This window comes from Papaver somniferum, chromosome 4, assembly GCF_003573695.1.
Source record: "Papaver somniferum cultivar HN1 chromosome 4, ASM357369v1, whole genome shotgun sequence".
Taxonomy (NCBI): domain Eukaryota; kingdom Viridiplantae; phylum Streptophyta; class Magnoliopsida; order Ranunculales; family Papaveraceae; genus Papaver; species Papaver somniferum.
The window spans coordinates 26,775,924-26,792,818 of record NC_039361.1 but is presented as its reverse complement, the minus strand read 5'-3'; the positions used below and the strand labels follow the sequence as shown (position 1 = coordinate 26,792,818).

Genomic DNA, 16,895 nt, shown 5'->3' with positions numbered 1-16,895 from the left:
AAACTTCGTAACCGAACTCTACCTAATTCGCCAAGAAATAAATTTCGTAGTAACCGAACGTTTGTCTAATTGCATATATGCATATATAAGCCCAGTTCGGTTGATTCGCAAAATATGTTAAAGTTTGCGAACCAACCGAACTTCTAACACTAGGTTACTTTTAACCTGCAGTTCGGCTGGAAACTTGGTTGCGTTGAAGTTTGCGGACTAACCGAACACACAAGATGTACCCAAATAAATTGTTAAGTTCAAAGTTTGGTTACCTACCATTTTATCCTAGGTAACCGAACATTACACTGTACGACTAAAACCTCCATTAACGAGCGAGTTCGGTAACCTGCGTGTTTGGAAAACGTAACCGAACTACACTTTCAGGTGTGTTCGGTTACATGTTCTTGACATATGGTAACCGAACTGGCCCAAATCTACATAAAAAATTTCATTTTTTTTGAAAGTTTGGAGCAATTCAACCAACATTATCTAAGTTTGAAGCATACCTGGATACTCAAATACCCTTCTTCCGTTTGTGGTTGGTAAAATCCATCATTTTTCATGTTTTCCTTCTTCATCTTCTCTAACTTTACTCTCTCAATAATTCTACTTCTTAAAAAAAATACCATATGATTTTTTAATCTCACTAATTATCCTTAACTTAATCATCTCACTAATCATTACACTAACTATTATTAACACTAACTAATTATCACTCAAAATTAATCAGTAGAGTAATTTAGATATTAATATAAATATCTAGATAAGAGATGATCTGGATTTACTTTTAATGTCTTTACCAAAAAAAAAACCATGGTACCCAAAAACATCGTTACTTTGAAAACCCTAAGAGCATCCACAATCACGATCATAATTAGGGACTATACCCAAATTTGGCCAGGATTGGAAGCGTAGTGGAACAGACTATAAGCATATTTGGTCTGGATTTTAGGGTTTGAGACTAAAACTAGTCGTCAACCCAGACCAAACCCAAGTATAGTGGGACGAAGATATAATGAGCGTATGGTTTAAGCGTAAGTATAAGGGCCGCTTGACAGTGGGGCGTTTATTAAAAGGGCGCTTGAGATGGGGCGGTGATATAAAGGGCGCTTGATTGAGGCGAGAGTATTATCAGCGCCTGATTGGGGCGAGAGTATTATTAGCGCCTCACATCAAGCGCATATACTATCACCGCCCAACATATACAATAATTACTCCCCCAACAAGACGTTTGCTATAAGTCCGCCTGCTGATCGGGCGTAGTATTTCATTTCCGTCTGCTGATTGGGCATAGTCTTTCATTTCCGTCTGTTGCCAGGCGTTAGTAATACTCACGCCCAACACCAGGCGTTCAAAATACATTCGTCCCATACATACGCCCACAATACCAACGCCTGACCATTGTACGCTCATTGTATATCCGTTCCATTTCATACGTTGTTATTTTGTTCGCCTGACTAAATTTTAGTCTTTCACCACTACGCTTGACCTCTGAAAATGCCAAATAAATTTAGCTTTTGGTATGGCGTTTGGTCTTTAGTCCCGTTTATGATTGTGGTTGCTCTAAGCTTTGATAAACCCAGTGCATATCTGCTTCATAATCATAGGACCCAGCAGTTTTTCGTTTTATACGAAGTTTCGTCCTCCCTCACTTAGTTTTTCATAATTATGCTACAAATTTGTCAACTCCTTGGGGTAATAAAACCTTGTCCTAAATTTCCACTTACGAATCGATCTCTGTTATCCAAACAAGTTCGAAGGAAAAATCTCTCGGCGAAAAACATGTCAAATCAGTCTTCTGAACCACTTCCCGGTTCAATCATCAGCACCATAAATCCGTATGAAAAACTCAAAATCATTTACGACCCAGCTACTGATTCTCTTACTAGAAACTCCTCCATTCCGATCACCAATTAAGAAGATGATCCAGACACCAAAGACGTTGACTTGAACCCCACAAACAAATCCTGGATCAGAATTTTCAGACCATCCGAATCTCAAAATAATCAACTTCTTCCACTCATAATTTACTTTGGGTTTATTCAATTTCATGCAAATTCAACGGTTTTCCATAGTTTCTGCAAGTCCATGGCGGATCAGTTATCCGTTATGGTCATCTCCGTAGAGTATCGTCTCGCACCGGAGAACCGTCTCCCAGCGGCTTACGAAGATGCCGTGGAGTCTCTAATTTGGGTTAAGAATCAAGCTATGGATACAATCAATGGGGAACCATGGTTGAGAAACTATGTTGATTTCTCAAAATGTTTCGTCATGGGGTCAAGTGCAGGTGGAAACATTGCTTATAGTTCCTGTTTAAGTGCATCGGAATTGGATTTAGAACCAATAAAGATTTGTGGGTTAATATTGAACCAACCACATTTTGGTGGAGTCGAAAGAACGGATTCTGAATTGAGATTGGTTAACGATGACCGTGTGCCGCTAGTTGTCAATGATTTGTTGTGGGAATTAGCGTTACCAATCGGCGTCAACAGAGATCATGCTTATTGTAATCCATTTGTTGATGAGAATTTAGAAAGGAAATTAAGGTTCGTAAAGAGATGTTTAGTTGCTTGTAGTAAAGGAGATCCGTTGGTTGATCGGGATATCGAGTTTGCCAAGATGTTGGATGGAAAATGTGTTCAAGTTGTGAGTTTGGTTGCAGAATCTGGGTCTCATGGAGCGGCACATACTGATCCAAACAAGGCTCAAGAGTTGTTTAAAGTTGTAAAAGATTTCATGTTCTCTGAAAATTGAGATTAGTGTCATACTGAAATGATATTGTAACAAAAAAAAGTACAAGTTTGAATTAAAATTTAAAATTATCAATGTGACAAAGTAGATTCATGGCTTATCCATTCTTTGAATCTTCTTGGTAATAGCAGAGAAAGTCAAATGAATTGTTTCAGTTTTTCCAGCAAAGTTTCAAGTATTTTAGGGTCATGGAATGCCACCCCATGGAACCCTCCTTCTGCAATGCAAGTCTCCACTTTCACACCATTTTCCTCCAACATTTGCACAAGCTGAATTTGGCGATCAATTAGCGGATCCCCGTAAAATCCCATCACCAAACACCTATTCATCAGCCCTACCTTGATTCTAGATGATTCGCCGTCGTCAATACTCGGATTACAATAAGCGTGATCACGATCGGAACCAACCGGCAAAGCCAATTCCCACATGACATCGCTTAGTGAAGGCGCCAAGTATAGATCGTTGATCAATCTTAGTTCTGATTCAGTTCTCTTTGAACTACCAAAAAAGGGTATGTGTAGTATTAGCCCATTGATCTTGACTGGTTCAAGATCCATTTCTACTGCTCTTAGATTAGCATGATACGCAATATTACCACCAGCACTACACCCCATAATGAAGCACCTTGAGAAATCAGCGTATTCTTTGAACCATGGTTCGCCGTTTGAGGTGTCTAAAGCTTGACTTTTGACCCAGTTGAGGGCATCAACAGCATCATCATAAGCAGCGGGAAGTCGGCTTTCGGGAGCAAGACGGTAGTCTACCGAAACGACCAATGCGGGCAAATGTGCACCAATGGATTGGCAGAAATTGTGACTCATAGTTGAAGCTGCATTGAAAAGAATGAAACCACCACCATGAAAGTAAATTATGATGGGAAGCTTATTTGTTACAGAGAGTTCGGCCGGAGGTCGAAATATTCGGATCGAGGTTTTCCGGTCAGGATTTAAAGATATGTCTTTGGCGGTTTGATCATCTTCTGCTAGGATGGTAAGTGGATTTGGGAAGTTTCTAATGAGAGTATCATTGTCAGGATTGTGGATGCACATCAGTTTTTCATAAGGATCGGTTGTAGTAATAGTGTGAAGCCGGTCGAACATTCTTGTAGCAGTAACAGTGGATTTATCTGTTGCTTGCTGCTGAGATTGATCTGCCATTGTTGGATATTGATTAGGTAAAGGTATGGATTGTGGTTTGTGAACAACTGAACGATTTGAGTATATATATATTTGGTGGTGCTTACAGCTGTTGCCGTCCTGGTGTTATCCTACCACTGATGAGATGCTATTGCACGTCTGTATAGTAATGTCAGCCTGACTCGGCCATGTTTCAACTTGAGCAAAATAAGGAGCTCAGGCCTCAAGGTCATAGGAACATGGGGTAGACTTGAAGATTCAAATAGAAAACTAATTTGTTGATCTAGTTATCTGGATTCTGGAGCTTTAATGACAAACTATGCTTTGACTTTCTTTCAAGCCGGATCTTGGAAACAAAAGCTTCTGTGAAAAACTTAAATAGAGCTTAAAACTTACATTTATGCATATAAGGAGAGATTAATCAGAAGCAGGTTGAGAATATTTGGAACTACATGAAGAGATATTTTCCTATTCACAGTGATGCCCAGACCTTCAGTCATGTCTAGCCCCTCACTGTCAGCACCGCCAGGCAATTCCCAGTCGAACCTGTACAAGAGGTTGGCTAAAACAAATTCCACCACCGCAAGACCAAATGCTATTCCAGGGCACCCTCTTCTTCCAGACCCAAATGGGATGAACTGACAATCCTGACCTTTAAAACCGATTTGGTTGGTTTCGAATCTTTCAGGATGGAACTGTGCTGGTTTATCCCACAATTTGGGGTCTCTTTGAATTGCCCAGGCATTGAGGAAAACTCCAGTATTTGGTGGGATATCATAACCTCCTATCTTACAACTGACAGAGGAAACTCTTCCAATCAAAACGGGTAAAGGCGGATGTAGCCGTAGACTCTCTTTCACAATACATTTCAAGTACTGCATTTGATCAATGTCTTGCTCTTCCACTTTGTTTTTATTTCCTATCACTCTTCTTACCTCTTCTTGTGCTTTCTTCATTAGCCTTGGATTCTTTATTAGCTCTGCCATAGTCCATTCAATGGAAGTTGCAGTGGTGTCACTTCCACCAACAAACATGTCCTGTAATAGAAAATATGAATTGAAAATAACTTGTGTGTTCAAGGCAGAAAAATAAACTGAGAGTGATAAGAGTTACCAATATTATTCCCTTGATATTATCTCTAGTGAGATCAAGGTTATTTTGGTCAGCATGATCAAGAAGCAGATCTATGAAGTTCCTCTTATCATGTTTGTCGTGGTCCACGTGTGATCTGGAAAGGAGATGATCATCAATGACTTGATTAAAGAAGATATCTAGTTCATGAGATATTCTCCTAAGCTTCCCAGTAAGTCCAGTTAGAGTATCCATCCAATGAAGCCAAGGAAATAAATCTTCAAAGCTGAAAGATGCCAACAATGTGTCCGCCTTCTTAGTCAACTCCACAAATCTGTCTGTGTAATCTTTCTTAAAATTATCACCAAGTGAACACCTAAAGATAATGTTGTTTAGCATAGAAAACAACATCTCAGTCAAATTTATGGTCTCTCTTTGTCTAGACGAACAAGTTATCTTCTCAATAAGTTTATCAACTTCTTCTTCTCTTACAAACTTGAATGATTGAACCCTTTTTATGCTCAGCAATTCAAGGACACAGAACTTTCTCACTTTTCTCCAATACTCACCATATGGAGCTAGAGCTATATCATTTACACCACAGAAGATAACTTTTGCAACTTTTGTACTAAACCTATTTGCGAAAACGAGATCATGGGTCTTCACAATTTGAGTTGCCATCTCTGCAGATGAAACTACAAGGACAGGCTTTTTACCCACATTTAAAAGGATGAGTGGACCATACTTACTTGACAGACGGTAAAAAGACTGGTGAAGTCGGAGTCCTAGTTGATGTATGTTTCCGATGATAGGTATCGTCCGTGGAGAAGGCGGTAGGTTGAGTTTTATGCTCGACGCATCATCACATCTCTTACGCTTCTTAGAAAGATAGTAGAAGAGAATTGTTAGGATTGAGATTGAGATTGGGTAAAACATAACGTAAAATTGTTCTTGTTGTTTTAACAACTGTTGCAGGAGAGATTAGAAATCCATTAATGTCAGCTGGTAAGCATAAAGAATTGTAAACCAAAATGTCTGTGTTCCTAGATCTAACTCTCCATACATTTGGCCATATTATAAAGGTCGCTGCTGTCGCTATTTATCAACTTGCACCATACATTTGCCCAATTCTCAAACCATACTAGGTGGGGCTATTCTCAACAGTATGCATCGACATCATGGTGGACTATCATGTAAATTTTTCTGTGTGATTCATTTTAAGCCGCCTCAACTCGAAACTCAATTTCAAAGACTACAGGGAGTTTCAAATTCTTGAATACACTAAAAAGAATCATACATGAAGGGAAGGGTACACAAGACATACAACATTCGGAAATGTGAAGGTAAAAATGGACAAGTTCGCAAAAAAATGGCAAAAAATAAATAAAAATGAATTTCTTGAAATTGAATACATAAAGGTGTACCTGTGTTTCTCTTATAAATTTTGAAGCTCCGCTAATCTGATAAGATGAAGCTTCTGCTTATTTCTAACATGATTTCAAGTTCTCCGACTCGGAGAGGAAACCATCAACAAGGCAATTACGAAAACGATTTGAAGTGCCTTCTATCAGCCATGTCATCTCACAAATCCAGAGAGATGACATGGTGGGTAATACGCTGCCGAAAGAATTTATGATGTTCACAGGAAAGTCTCAAGGAAATTGAATAATGAGATCAAACACAAACTCGAGTGGGATCTTTGAAACAAAAACTGAATAAGAGCGGGTGGTAAGTGTTTATTGGCAAGGAAATTTAGGGTTTTCCTGGATGAGGAGGATATGATTCAAAAATTGGGGATTCTCTGATTTTCATTAACAGGTGAGGAGGAGTAAATTTATTTTGCAGGTTGTCAGGTCAAGAAAGGCGATTGGAAAGGAGTTTTTGCATTGAAAGATTATGAAGCGACATGTGTTCTTGCTTGGACTCTTAGGACAGGAAGCTATGATGGGCCCATGAATTGTTTACTCTATGATGGGCCAGGTATAAACGGGTCGATTTCACTCGGATATCTTAGGAACCAGGAACTGATTAATGTATTCGAGCCGTTTTCGGTTTCAAAATTAGGTTATTCGTGGGATCCTTAAAATATACCCTTATTCAGTTGGGAAAATTAGGCTAAGGTCCAACCCATGGATAACCCATAATATGAGGCCCTTAATTAAAAGAAATTTAAATTTAGGTCCCGAGTTATTAAAGGACATCCATATCCTTTTATATATTGTCAAGCCCATAAATTTAAGCCCAAAATTATTAAATCTAGACCCAAAATTATTTCAGTGTGAATGTGTAAACAGAAGTTACACATGCATATGGCATGTGTATCCAGAAGTTACACATCCTTATGTCATGTGTAATACAAAGTTACACATCAAAAAAATAGACATCAAAAAGAACGCATACAAAAAATACATGTATTACTTTAATATTCATTTACAATAATTTCTTAGCATGTGTAACTAGAAGTTACACATGCATCTGTCTAGTGTAATTGAGAGTTACATATGCATCTATCTAGTGTAATTGAGAGTTACACATGCGTCTGATTTGTGCTTTTATGAAGTTTAAATTTTTGTCTTTCCTTCTTGTTTTCCTCCCTCCAAAATGCTTGCATATCAGCAACGAAATAAACATCCATGGATTAGGTTGGATGAACAAAAAGAAAAAATAATAAAAATATTATAAGACAAATTGTAAGGAAAAATTATAGAACAAAGATCACAGCAAATGCACATGATAACCTATCTTAGCATGTGTAACTGGGAGTTACACATGCATCTGTCATGCGTAATCATCAGTCACACATCCATATAGATGTGTATGCAGACACATCCTCATGAGATCGATTTCTTCACAACACAATAAAGAAACTTTAAAGCAAGTGAATGTATCTTGAGTCAGAGCCCTCATTCTGCATCCAGGTATGAGTAACAAGTTATAATATACGCAGAAAATGGCAGAATAGGGTCAATGCATAAAACAACATATCAATGTTTTCAAGGTATATGCTACTTCCTACTAGCAAGCATTTGTAACACCACTCATAACTTCATAGCACAAAATTAAACATTCCAAACAATCTTCTAGTAAAAGTGAGACATGAAATAGTTTACTTCCTTGTGAAACGATGCTTGGTCTCTCCTCTATAACTTGATTGTTTACGGTCATAAGTATATCATGGTAAAGAAGATGAGTTAGTGTCAATTAAGAAGAAATAGTTACCTTCGATAGGAGCCGTAATTTGTGCTTCAATACAAGAGAGAGTTGTCAACAGCAGCAGCACCACCACCACCAGAGAGGTAGTATTACTAGTATTGTTGTTATAATAATAATCAACACCTGCAGATTGAGACACGAATCCAAAACATCAATTGATCTTCATATTCTTCTCTATCATCTCAAGTCTTACTTAATCATACCTCCTAACTCATCTGCTCAGGGAGGGTAACCTATGAAAAGATGGATAAATCAATTTATGCATGGAAAGACTGACTAGTATTCCAGTATCAGACCAGAACATAAAAAAATATGAATGCATGATATGAGATATACAAATCTAAAGTTTCAACACCCAGGTTGCAACTAGCTCATGCCTATATGCAACTAATAAACTGAATTACGTATCATTTCGGGTTTACTCAAACTTTTACACATATAATTAACACATGTAACTAGCAGTTACACATTCAATTAGCATGTGTAACTCGCAGTTACACATCCAATTGGCATGTGTAACTAGTAGCTACACGACTTCAGAATCTGGTTTTGGAGCTAATCTACCATATGTAATTAGCTTGTGTACCCGTAAAGTATGAAAGCGTTCAAACTTCAAAAGCTAACAGTTCCTACAAAAGAATACAATTATGTGTATTTCATTCTGCTGTCCATACATTACTTTCACTATGGACTTGTTATGGACTTAAACTAGTAAACATACTTCCACTAGTTAGTCCTAAATTTACTTAAACAAACCATTTCCATTACTTACCTATAGGCAGAGATATATAGGGGCATCTGTATTTGCTCGCAGTAGCATTAACTTATCACCTCGATCATCATTGACAACAAGCCGATCATTTCTGTTGTTTCAGGAACAATTGCTCTAAATTCTCAATTACTAACTGAACCTGAATCATTCAAAGTGGCGTTATTATACAAGATTACAAGTAACTACTCAAGTTTAATCATACACAATACTACTACTTGTGAAAGGCCTACTAATTTGGTAATTTCTTGTGTAAATACTATATGTAAGTAAAATCTATGTAACCTGAAGTTACACATTCAATCGGCATGTGTAACTAGTAATTACACATCAAATTATCTTGTGTAACTAGAAGTTACACATATAATTAGCATGTGTATCTATAAGTTTCACATACTTTTGCATACCAATAAATACAAAAGGAAAATCAAACACAATCAGCTAAAATTCCCAATACAAAATTTAATACATGTATTATGTTACAAATGAGTTTCACAAGGTAGTAAATTCAGTGATTATTAGAACAATCAATCTTAACTAATTAAACTACCGAATTTCACGCCATAATACTTTTGGTACTGCAATTAAGTCTAAAGAACACTGTCAGCTGTATTTTAATCTGATTTATTGACATAGCGCATACTACTGAGAAATGATGACAGAGTTAATCCATAAGTACAAGTCTAGCTAAGGGTTCAGTGCAGGATGGAAGCCAAATACACACTATGAATACTGAAAAAGTAAAAAAACTGTGAATTATTATGTATAACGTACCATATCCAGAGTGAAAACCCCTCAATATGGCTTTTGTCATTCTTCGTGCATGAGATCGAGAGTGAATGTGGTTTGGTTTGCAGCTGATGAATCCATCTTTAACCAACTTCCTAATGTGTTTCCCTGCACAAGACAACACAAAACCAGTAAATTTAACCAAAAATAAGCATAACGTAGATACAAACCAGTAGATCCACATAGCATGTGCAACTAGCAGTTACACATTCGGTTAGCATGTGTAACTATAAGCTACACATTCAATTAGCATTTGTAACTTGCAGATACACATGCATCTGAATTGTTCAACTAGGAGTTACACATGCATCATAATTATATATGTCAACATAAAATCAACAAATTCATGTGATACATTAAGTGGTAAAGTATCTGAGTCCATAAGACCCTGCATAATATACCAAAAAAAACGATGTTCAACTATTATCCATGTAGCAAAGCTTGCAATTCATTCTATGAGGCTATGCCTCGTTTATAATAATGAACCTATATAAATAATCTTAGGGAAAAAATTGGTTACCATCAAAAATTTCAGGTACTTGCGCAAAAGATCATCGAATCCATCTGAGATGAAGACACGTCTGCGTATAACTTCAAGTTGGACTTGTTAGCATTTTAGTAACTCCCATACAGATCATGAGGAGCCTTTGGAGGAACAGAAAGAACAACCTTGAACTCAACATCACCTTCAGCTGTGAAATGACTCCAAGACATCGGCTTGTCCTCACTAAAATTATGTTAAGAAAACCATAATTCACATATGAATCAACAATTTATAGTGAAAGAACAGTTCAAAGTAGCAATTTATAGCAACCTGGCGCACTTCAATGTGGCAAGTTCAAAAGAAGAAAGCAACTCAACGAAATAAACCAATGAAACAACCATTAGATTTTAAAGCAACAACAAACTGATACAATATTCAATACCCAGTAAACTAGCAAACTGACTATGTGTCATTTCCTCGCAAATTTAATAGTTGCTTCATTTGCTTTAGTTCCATAGTTTGAAAAGAAAACACGATCAGCGAATGAACCATCCATTAGACGCTTTGCAAGTTCCAGCTGCATCGACACAGTATTATCCTTCAGCAAACATTGAACATATGCGGCAAAATGAATATGAAGATCAAAATCAAACTTGTTGGAACTTTTTATAAACTATCAGTTCAAGTCAATTTACTATGTTATGCAGAAACAAAAAAAAGTACTTTTATTCATCAAAAGAACCTTTACATGAGGCACTGAGTAGTAGACATTACTGACATGAGTAAGAATGTTGTCCTGCTGAGTGACTGCATTCACCCAATCTTCACCATATATATCATGAAATACTTCTAATCTCAGGATTTATCTTCAAAAGCCTATTCGGAAGGGATTTGAATTGAACCTAACCTGAATTGAATTATGAAACAAATCAAAGAACACAACAAAACTAAATTATGAAAAATCAAGATAAAAAACCAGCAAATCGAACTTAAACAACAACATCAACATCAACATCAACAACGATAATCAAAACATACCTAGATTCAAAACATTTAGACTCAAGAAAATTCATGTGGTTATGCCCCTCCGATCTGAGTAGAATCAACCAAAAATAATAATCAAAACCTAATCAAACTAAGAAAATAGAACTAGTAAATGAGGAAAACCTATTGAATCAAACTGGAAAACCTTATGTTGAGCAGCTTCGAAATAACAAATTGGAATCAACTGAGATTGGGAACAAAAATCAATTTGAATCAAATCAATTGGATCTATAAATCGATTGAAACAAAAATCAAAGAAATCAATACCTGAGATATTCTTGAATCGACTGAAAATTTCAGATTACATCGACGTGGTTATTAAGCTCAATCGATTAGTTGACTAAGCTGTTAAATTGATTAAACATCATCAACAATAATCCATAAACATCCTCAGCTGAGATCGATGAAGCTAAAAATGTTTTCTTCTTCTCCATAGAACAACGACGTTGACGATATGAAACCCTAAAATTCTTCAGATCCGAGACCAGAGAGCGAGAGAGAGGCTGAAAATGAAAATGAAAATGAAAATAAAATCGATGATATTCCTCTTGTATATATACTAAAGGATAGTATTGTCTTTATTAAAATTCGTAATAATTAATTATGGGCCAGATCTGAAGAAAATGTGATATTTCGGGCCTACTATAATATCATTTTCTGAAAGTATGGAGATGACAATATATGATCCATTTAGTGGGGCTTCTATATGTTGAACCCATATAGTAAGGGGCTTCTAGTATTTTTCACTATTCAATTTTTAAAAATACCCCTATCTTCTGAAAAGTGGAAGCAACTAGCACAAGTTGCTTTTAGAAGTGGATGCAACTAGCACAAGTTGCTTCCAGAAATGGACGCAACTTTATAGAAGGTACTTCCAAAAAGCAGAAACAACTTTGTCAAGTTGGCTCCAAAAAATTACTTTTTACCCCTCGGTGGTATTTGTGCAAAGTCAACAAAAATGGAGGATATTTATAACATTCCCACAAAAAAAAAACATATGTTAATTTAATTTTTAATATTTTTTTTTTGATACTAAGAAACTTTTTATTAACCAATCCAAATTATTACAATAATACTCTTTCAAAAGTTGTGTTATGAATATTGGAACATCAGAGTTAAAATGAAATGTTGTTTTCTTATCTCTCGCTTTACGAGCGAAATAGTGAGCTACATTATTTCCTAGTTTATAGATAGACTTAAAAAACCAAAGTTTCCACTACTAATGCATTTAAATTTGAATCTTTCAATTATACTTGAGTTGAACCAATGAACTTGTGATTCCCTCCCTATTATAGAATGTATCACATTATCGCATTCCATTTCAAATATAACCTTCTCAATGTTCAGTTTCTCCATCCATTTTACCGCTATCTCAAGTGCTTTACACTCAAAATTCTTAGGACCATAATCTGCATCCACCTTCTCCTCAAATTTTATTCCTCTGTCTCCTAGAAATTTACCTGCAAAATCACGCAGAATTAGTCCAACACTTCCTTTCCTAATATCATGCATATAAGAACCATCAATATTGACTTTCACAAATTCCTTATCAGGTGGAATCCATTCTTTGATCTATAGCTTGGCTGTATTACTTTCCTGCATGCTTGAGATTTCAGAGCAATAATTTAACAGATTATGAATTCTGGAAGATGTACTATGCACATTAGGCTTAAGGAAATTCCTATGGGAATGAACAAATCTAATTTTTTATTGAGCCAGGTGGATGGCCAAACACGTTTCTCCACTATGGGAAAAGAAGTGGGAGGATGATCATCAAGCGCCAGGTCAAAGAACAATCGCCAGCATTTGTAGCTCAAACTCGGCGTTGGAACCACAACCGCGAGCATTTGAAGCTTAAACACAACGTGATTTCTACGCACGCTGACGGTTGTAGCAAAAACGCCAACGGATAGTTTTTTGAAAATTCGAAATTCACTTTTTTACCTCTATAAATTACCATCATCTTCAAACAATTCACTCACACCAAAATTCACTTCTCTTAAATTTTCACTTCTAATTCTATTTCAAATTTTTAGTTTGTTGTTGGTGAAATGGCTGAAAAAGCGATCACATTTTTTTGCGATGCAATACTTGTAGCTGCTGTTTCTAAGATATGTGGGAGTTTTAAAAAGATTAAAAATTGTAAGAGGGAAAGGCAAGTTTTAGAAGTTTCTCCAAGAAAATGTTCCACTAAAAAGGCAAAGAAGAGCTCCAGTTTTGAAAGTTAACAACAAAATATTCAAAAATAAAGGAAAAAATGTGAAAGAGCTCGTTGAATGGAAGATACGTCAAATGAAGATAACCAGGAGGCCAAAGGTTGTACTTGATTTTTATTGAAGTTGTTTAGTACTTTTTATTATTGCCTAAGTTTATATTTTGTAAAAGAATTGGCAGTAATATCAATAAATGAAAATATTTAGATTTTAAAATAGATTATTAAGCGACATTTATTACAATTTAAACTTGCAAATAACATCAAACTACATTTTAACAAATCACAACAAAAACATCAAACTACATCAAATCCAGCGACATTATCTCTGTAGAGTTCATAATATTCAAAATGCTTAAACTCTCTTCCGGTTTCTTCAGTAAACTTGGTCTGAGCGATGGTTTTATGTAAAATAGATAAACAACAAGTTCAGATATTTATGATGCAGTTGATCAGTGAGGACAATGGTAAGATACTCACCAGTTCTTCGTTGGATAATCCAGAAATGCTACGGTGAACCATCCACAAAACTTATGTATAATGTTTGACTTCCTTAGTGATGAATGCAATTCTTAGTTCTAGGCTCTTACTATTTCTTATGGTTTCGTTCCGCGATTCTACAAAATGTCCCAATACTCTTTCCCAGAAATAGTCGTCGTTATTCATTGGTCTCATCATACGATGTAACCAACATCGAAAAAGAGTAACATCTTCTTCCATTGTAAAGATCGAGAGATGCATTCGAATGCAGTACAGATGTGCTTGACATGGACCATCTTTTAGAATTCTAAAACACGCTTCGTAACGAAAAGGTTTACCGTGAGCTTCCTCCCAATTATCAAGAGTTGTTTGGATCACTTCATCTTCAGTTACACCGATGAACTTTTATCGATCAATTTCCATTACCAGAGAAATAAATGGCTGGACTGCAAGCCTAATAGATTGAAAACGAGCATGCAATCGACGAGCATCTCGGTTTCCTGGTTTCCACGTCAGCGATACGAACATTGTAAAAACGTTCTCCCAAAAAGAACCGTCTTGAAATCCCATACCAATGATTACCCTATGAAAAAAAGATATTCTTTGCATATAGTTATATCCTCTTCTTCAGTAAACTTTGGACCACGATTTCTAACAGACATTTCTGCAGAGTGAGAGAGATTAAGAGTTTTAGAAAAAAAGAAGAAGAAGAAGAAGAAGTGAATTTAGAGATGGGAATAATGGATTTATACGGCGAGAAATAAAATCGAGTCGCTGGAAATTTATCCGTTGGCGTTTGTAGTAAAACTGCGCGGCTTTACTACAACCGCCCGTTTGAATTACCATAGGAGTTGGCATTTGTAGTAAAACCTTGTGGCTTTACTAAAACCGCCCGTTGAATTACCCACGCCTATTTTTTTTTGTTATAAATACAATACTAGGTTTTATTCTCAACCAAACCAACAGATTTCTTTCTTAAGCCAACAACATCCACCATTTTTTCTAAAGGCAAAGCGAAGCAAATATTATGTGTTGAAGCAAAAGAGGTTGTCCATTTGTTTATGGGTGAAAACTATTCCTGCTGAATTTGGTAATTTGGGGTGTGTGGATGAGGAATGAACCTAAACCCTAAACAAATGCACTGCACGGGAGTGCTTTGTGATTCGAGAAATCAATCTGTACAATTCTGGCCTAAACCAAGATACGGCCGTTCCAGACTTGCTTCGGTCACAAAGTGAAGGAGATGGGGTTGATCTTAGGGAGGGAAGCGAAGAAGGTGTTGAGATTGTGGAGGTGTTGGCTGTATATGACTTGTATCATAAAGCTAAACTGGCTTGCAGAATGTAAGCTATCAGTTCTGGTGTTTGGATACGGTTGTATCAACACTTCGTTTCTTTTGTCTTGTCCTTTTTTGAAAATAGGGAGGAGAACCTATTTTTACAAGTCATTGAGCCTAACCCACGTCACGGGAAATGGAGAAATTGGAGTGATGGAGTAGTGGAGTTGAATGTGTTAGTGTTACACGATCAGTCTTGCCCACTTCTCCCATCATCACTAACCGTCCATGACTTCCTGACACGTTCTTGTGATGGCGATTTGTGCGCTGCACGCTGTAAACCGCCAGACCAATACCCCAGTATGTATCCCCCAGTTTGTGACATGATTGATGTCTCAAGTATGTGGATCGTGGGACCCACAGAAAGTAGCATGTAATACTAGATTAAATAACTAAGTTATTTAGGAAGTCGATATTTATGAAATATCGTGTGAATCCTATGCATGTAATGCATCGAATGCATTTAGCATGAGTGAAGCATCGTTGTTTTAATGCTTAATGGAGTAAGTCACGATTAATCGTCTTAAAATAGATGCATGTCTAGCCATCTTCAAGTGATCGTTTGGGGCTATACATATAAGTCCTGACTTGGCCGATCACATTGTGTGGTTGAGTGACGGATGGTAATCACCATGACACCTCATTGACCAGTTAACTCCTGACCGGGGTTGTATAACCAAGCAGGTGAAGTTGAACGGACGAGATGATCTTTGAGACACTCATCTACGACCGTTAGTGTAATTAGGGTTTATGAAGAGGTGCGCAAGCGTCACTCTTCAGCTTGGTCGAATCCAAGATTGGGACACGATTTTGGCAAGGTCGATTGGGCATGCATGTAGATGGCATGCCTGTTTACATGTCCATACCTCATTGTCTCGTGAAAGTGTAATCTAGATCGCTCAATTTGTCCAGCAAAGAGGAGCGGCTAGGATTGATTTGTGACAGATATTTTATGCCGCAAAGGCCGCGCGTCATGCCAACTTTGGGCGCGTGTTTCGAGGCGACCAAGCCTGGTCGGTCTTGGCCGATTAGTCTGGTGTACAGACGACGGGCTGGTGTACACGCATGTATTTCATTCCCATAGAAACGTGATCTAAGCCACTCAATTTTTCCGGCAAAGTTGAGTGGTCGAGATTAGTTTACAATTGGGAGGTGTGACCACGCCTAGTTTGGGCATGCGAATCGAGGCAACCAGGCATGATATTACTTGGCCGATCGGGTGTTAATATAGATGGGCCCAAGGTGATCATGTTGATGTGCATCGGACCTGCCTAGTCTATTCCTGGACCCTTCGTTCGTTCAGGAGAAAATGGACGCTCGTGATGTTCAAACCCTAATTAGGGTTTCACCGGCCGTGCGTCATGCCTTGTTTGGGTGCACGAACTGGAACGATCAACTATAGTTGGTCCTGACCGATCGGTCATGTGTGTAGGCGGGCCCACGGTGATTGTGTTGACATGCTCTGGGCCCTTTGAATCTACATCTGCACCCTCCATCTATGCCTGCGAAGATGGATGGTTGAGACTGCTTTGCGACACATTACATGTGTCGCAGACCCTAAATTAGGGTTTCACGTCCGCGCTGCTTTGGCTGGACGATTTGGCAAGCCATGTTACCCT

The 16,895-nt window shown here is 37.4% G+C and overlaps 2 protein-coding genes across 6 annotated transcripts; one reads left to right on the top strand and one right to left on the bottom strand.

Moving 5' to 3' along the window:
• The first annotated feature begins 1,671 nt into the window (after positions 1–1,671).
• On the top strand, positions 1,672–2,910 carry LOC113275003 (probable carboxylesterase 8). Its single transcript, XM_026524432.1, has one exon. It carries the CDS (start codon positions 2,080–2,082, stop codon positions 2,743–2,745), a length of 666 nt encoding a protein of 221 aa, XP_026380217.1. The 5' UTR covers positions 1,672–2,079; the 3' UTR covers positions 2,746–2,910.
• On the bottom strand, positions 2,773–6,836 carry LOC113275002 (cytochrome P450 71A1-like). 5 transcript variants are annotated; one of them, XM_026524431.1, is made up of 3 exons: positions 5,699–6,341; positions 4,992–5,235; positions 2,773–4,915 (listed from the first exon to the last, which is right to left on the bottom strand). In XM_026524431.1, the coding sequence occupies exon 3, from the start codon at positions 3,897–3,899 to the stop codon at positions 2,880–2,882; it is 1,020 nt and encodes a 339-aa protein (XP_026380216.1). In that variant the 5' UTR covers positions 3,900–4,915; positions 4,992–5,235; positions 5,699–6,341; the 3' UTR covers positions 2,773–2,879. The 5 variants fall into 5 exon arrangements, with proteins under 5 accessions (XP_026380216.1, XP_026380215.1, XP_026380213.1 ...); XM_026524428.1 differs by adding an exon at positions 6,374–6,836 and having other exon boundaries at positions 4,136–4,915; positions 4,992–5,828; XM_026524429.1 differs by adding an exon at positions 6,374–6,836 and having other exon boundaries at positions 4,136–4,915; positions 4,992–5,825.
• Between the last annotated feature and the right edge of the window lie 10,059 nt (positions 6,837–16,895).

What these genes read in the sequence shown, in the direction of transcription:
- LOC113275002 (XM_026524427.1), bottom strand. Translation starts at nt 5,885, where the DNA reads ATGTTTTACCCAATCTCAATCTCAATCCTAACAATTCTCTTCTACTAT. An exon ending in ATATCAAGGGAATAATATTG is followed by an intron (nt 4,916 to 4,991) that starts GTAACTCTTATC and finishes TTTCTATTACAG; the next exon opens with GACATGTTTGTTGGTGGAAG.
- LOC113275003 (XM_026524432.1), top strand. Translation starts at nt 2,080, where the DNA reads ATGGCGGATCAGTTATCCGTTATGGTCATCTCCGTAGAGTATCGTCTC.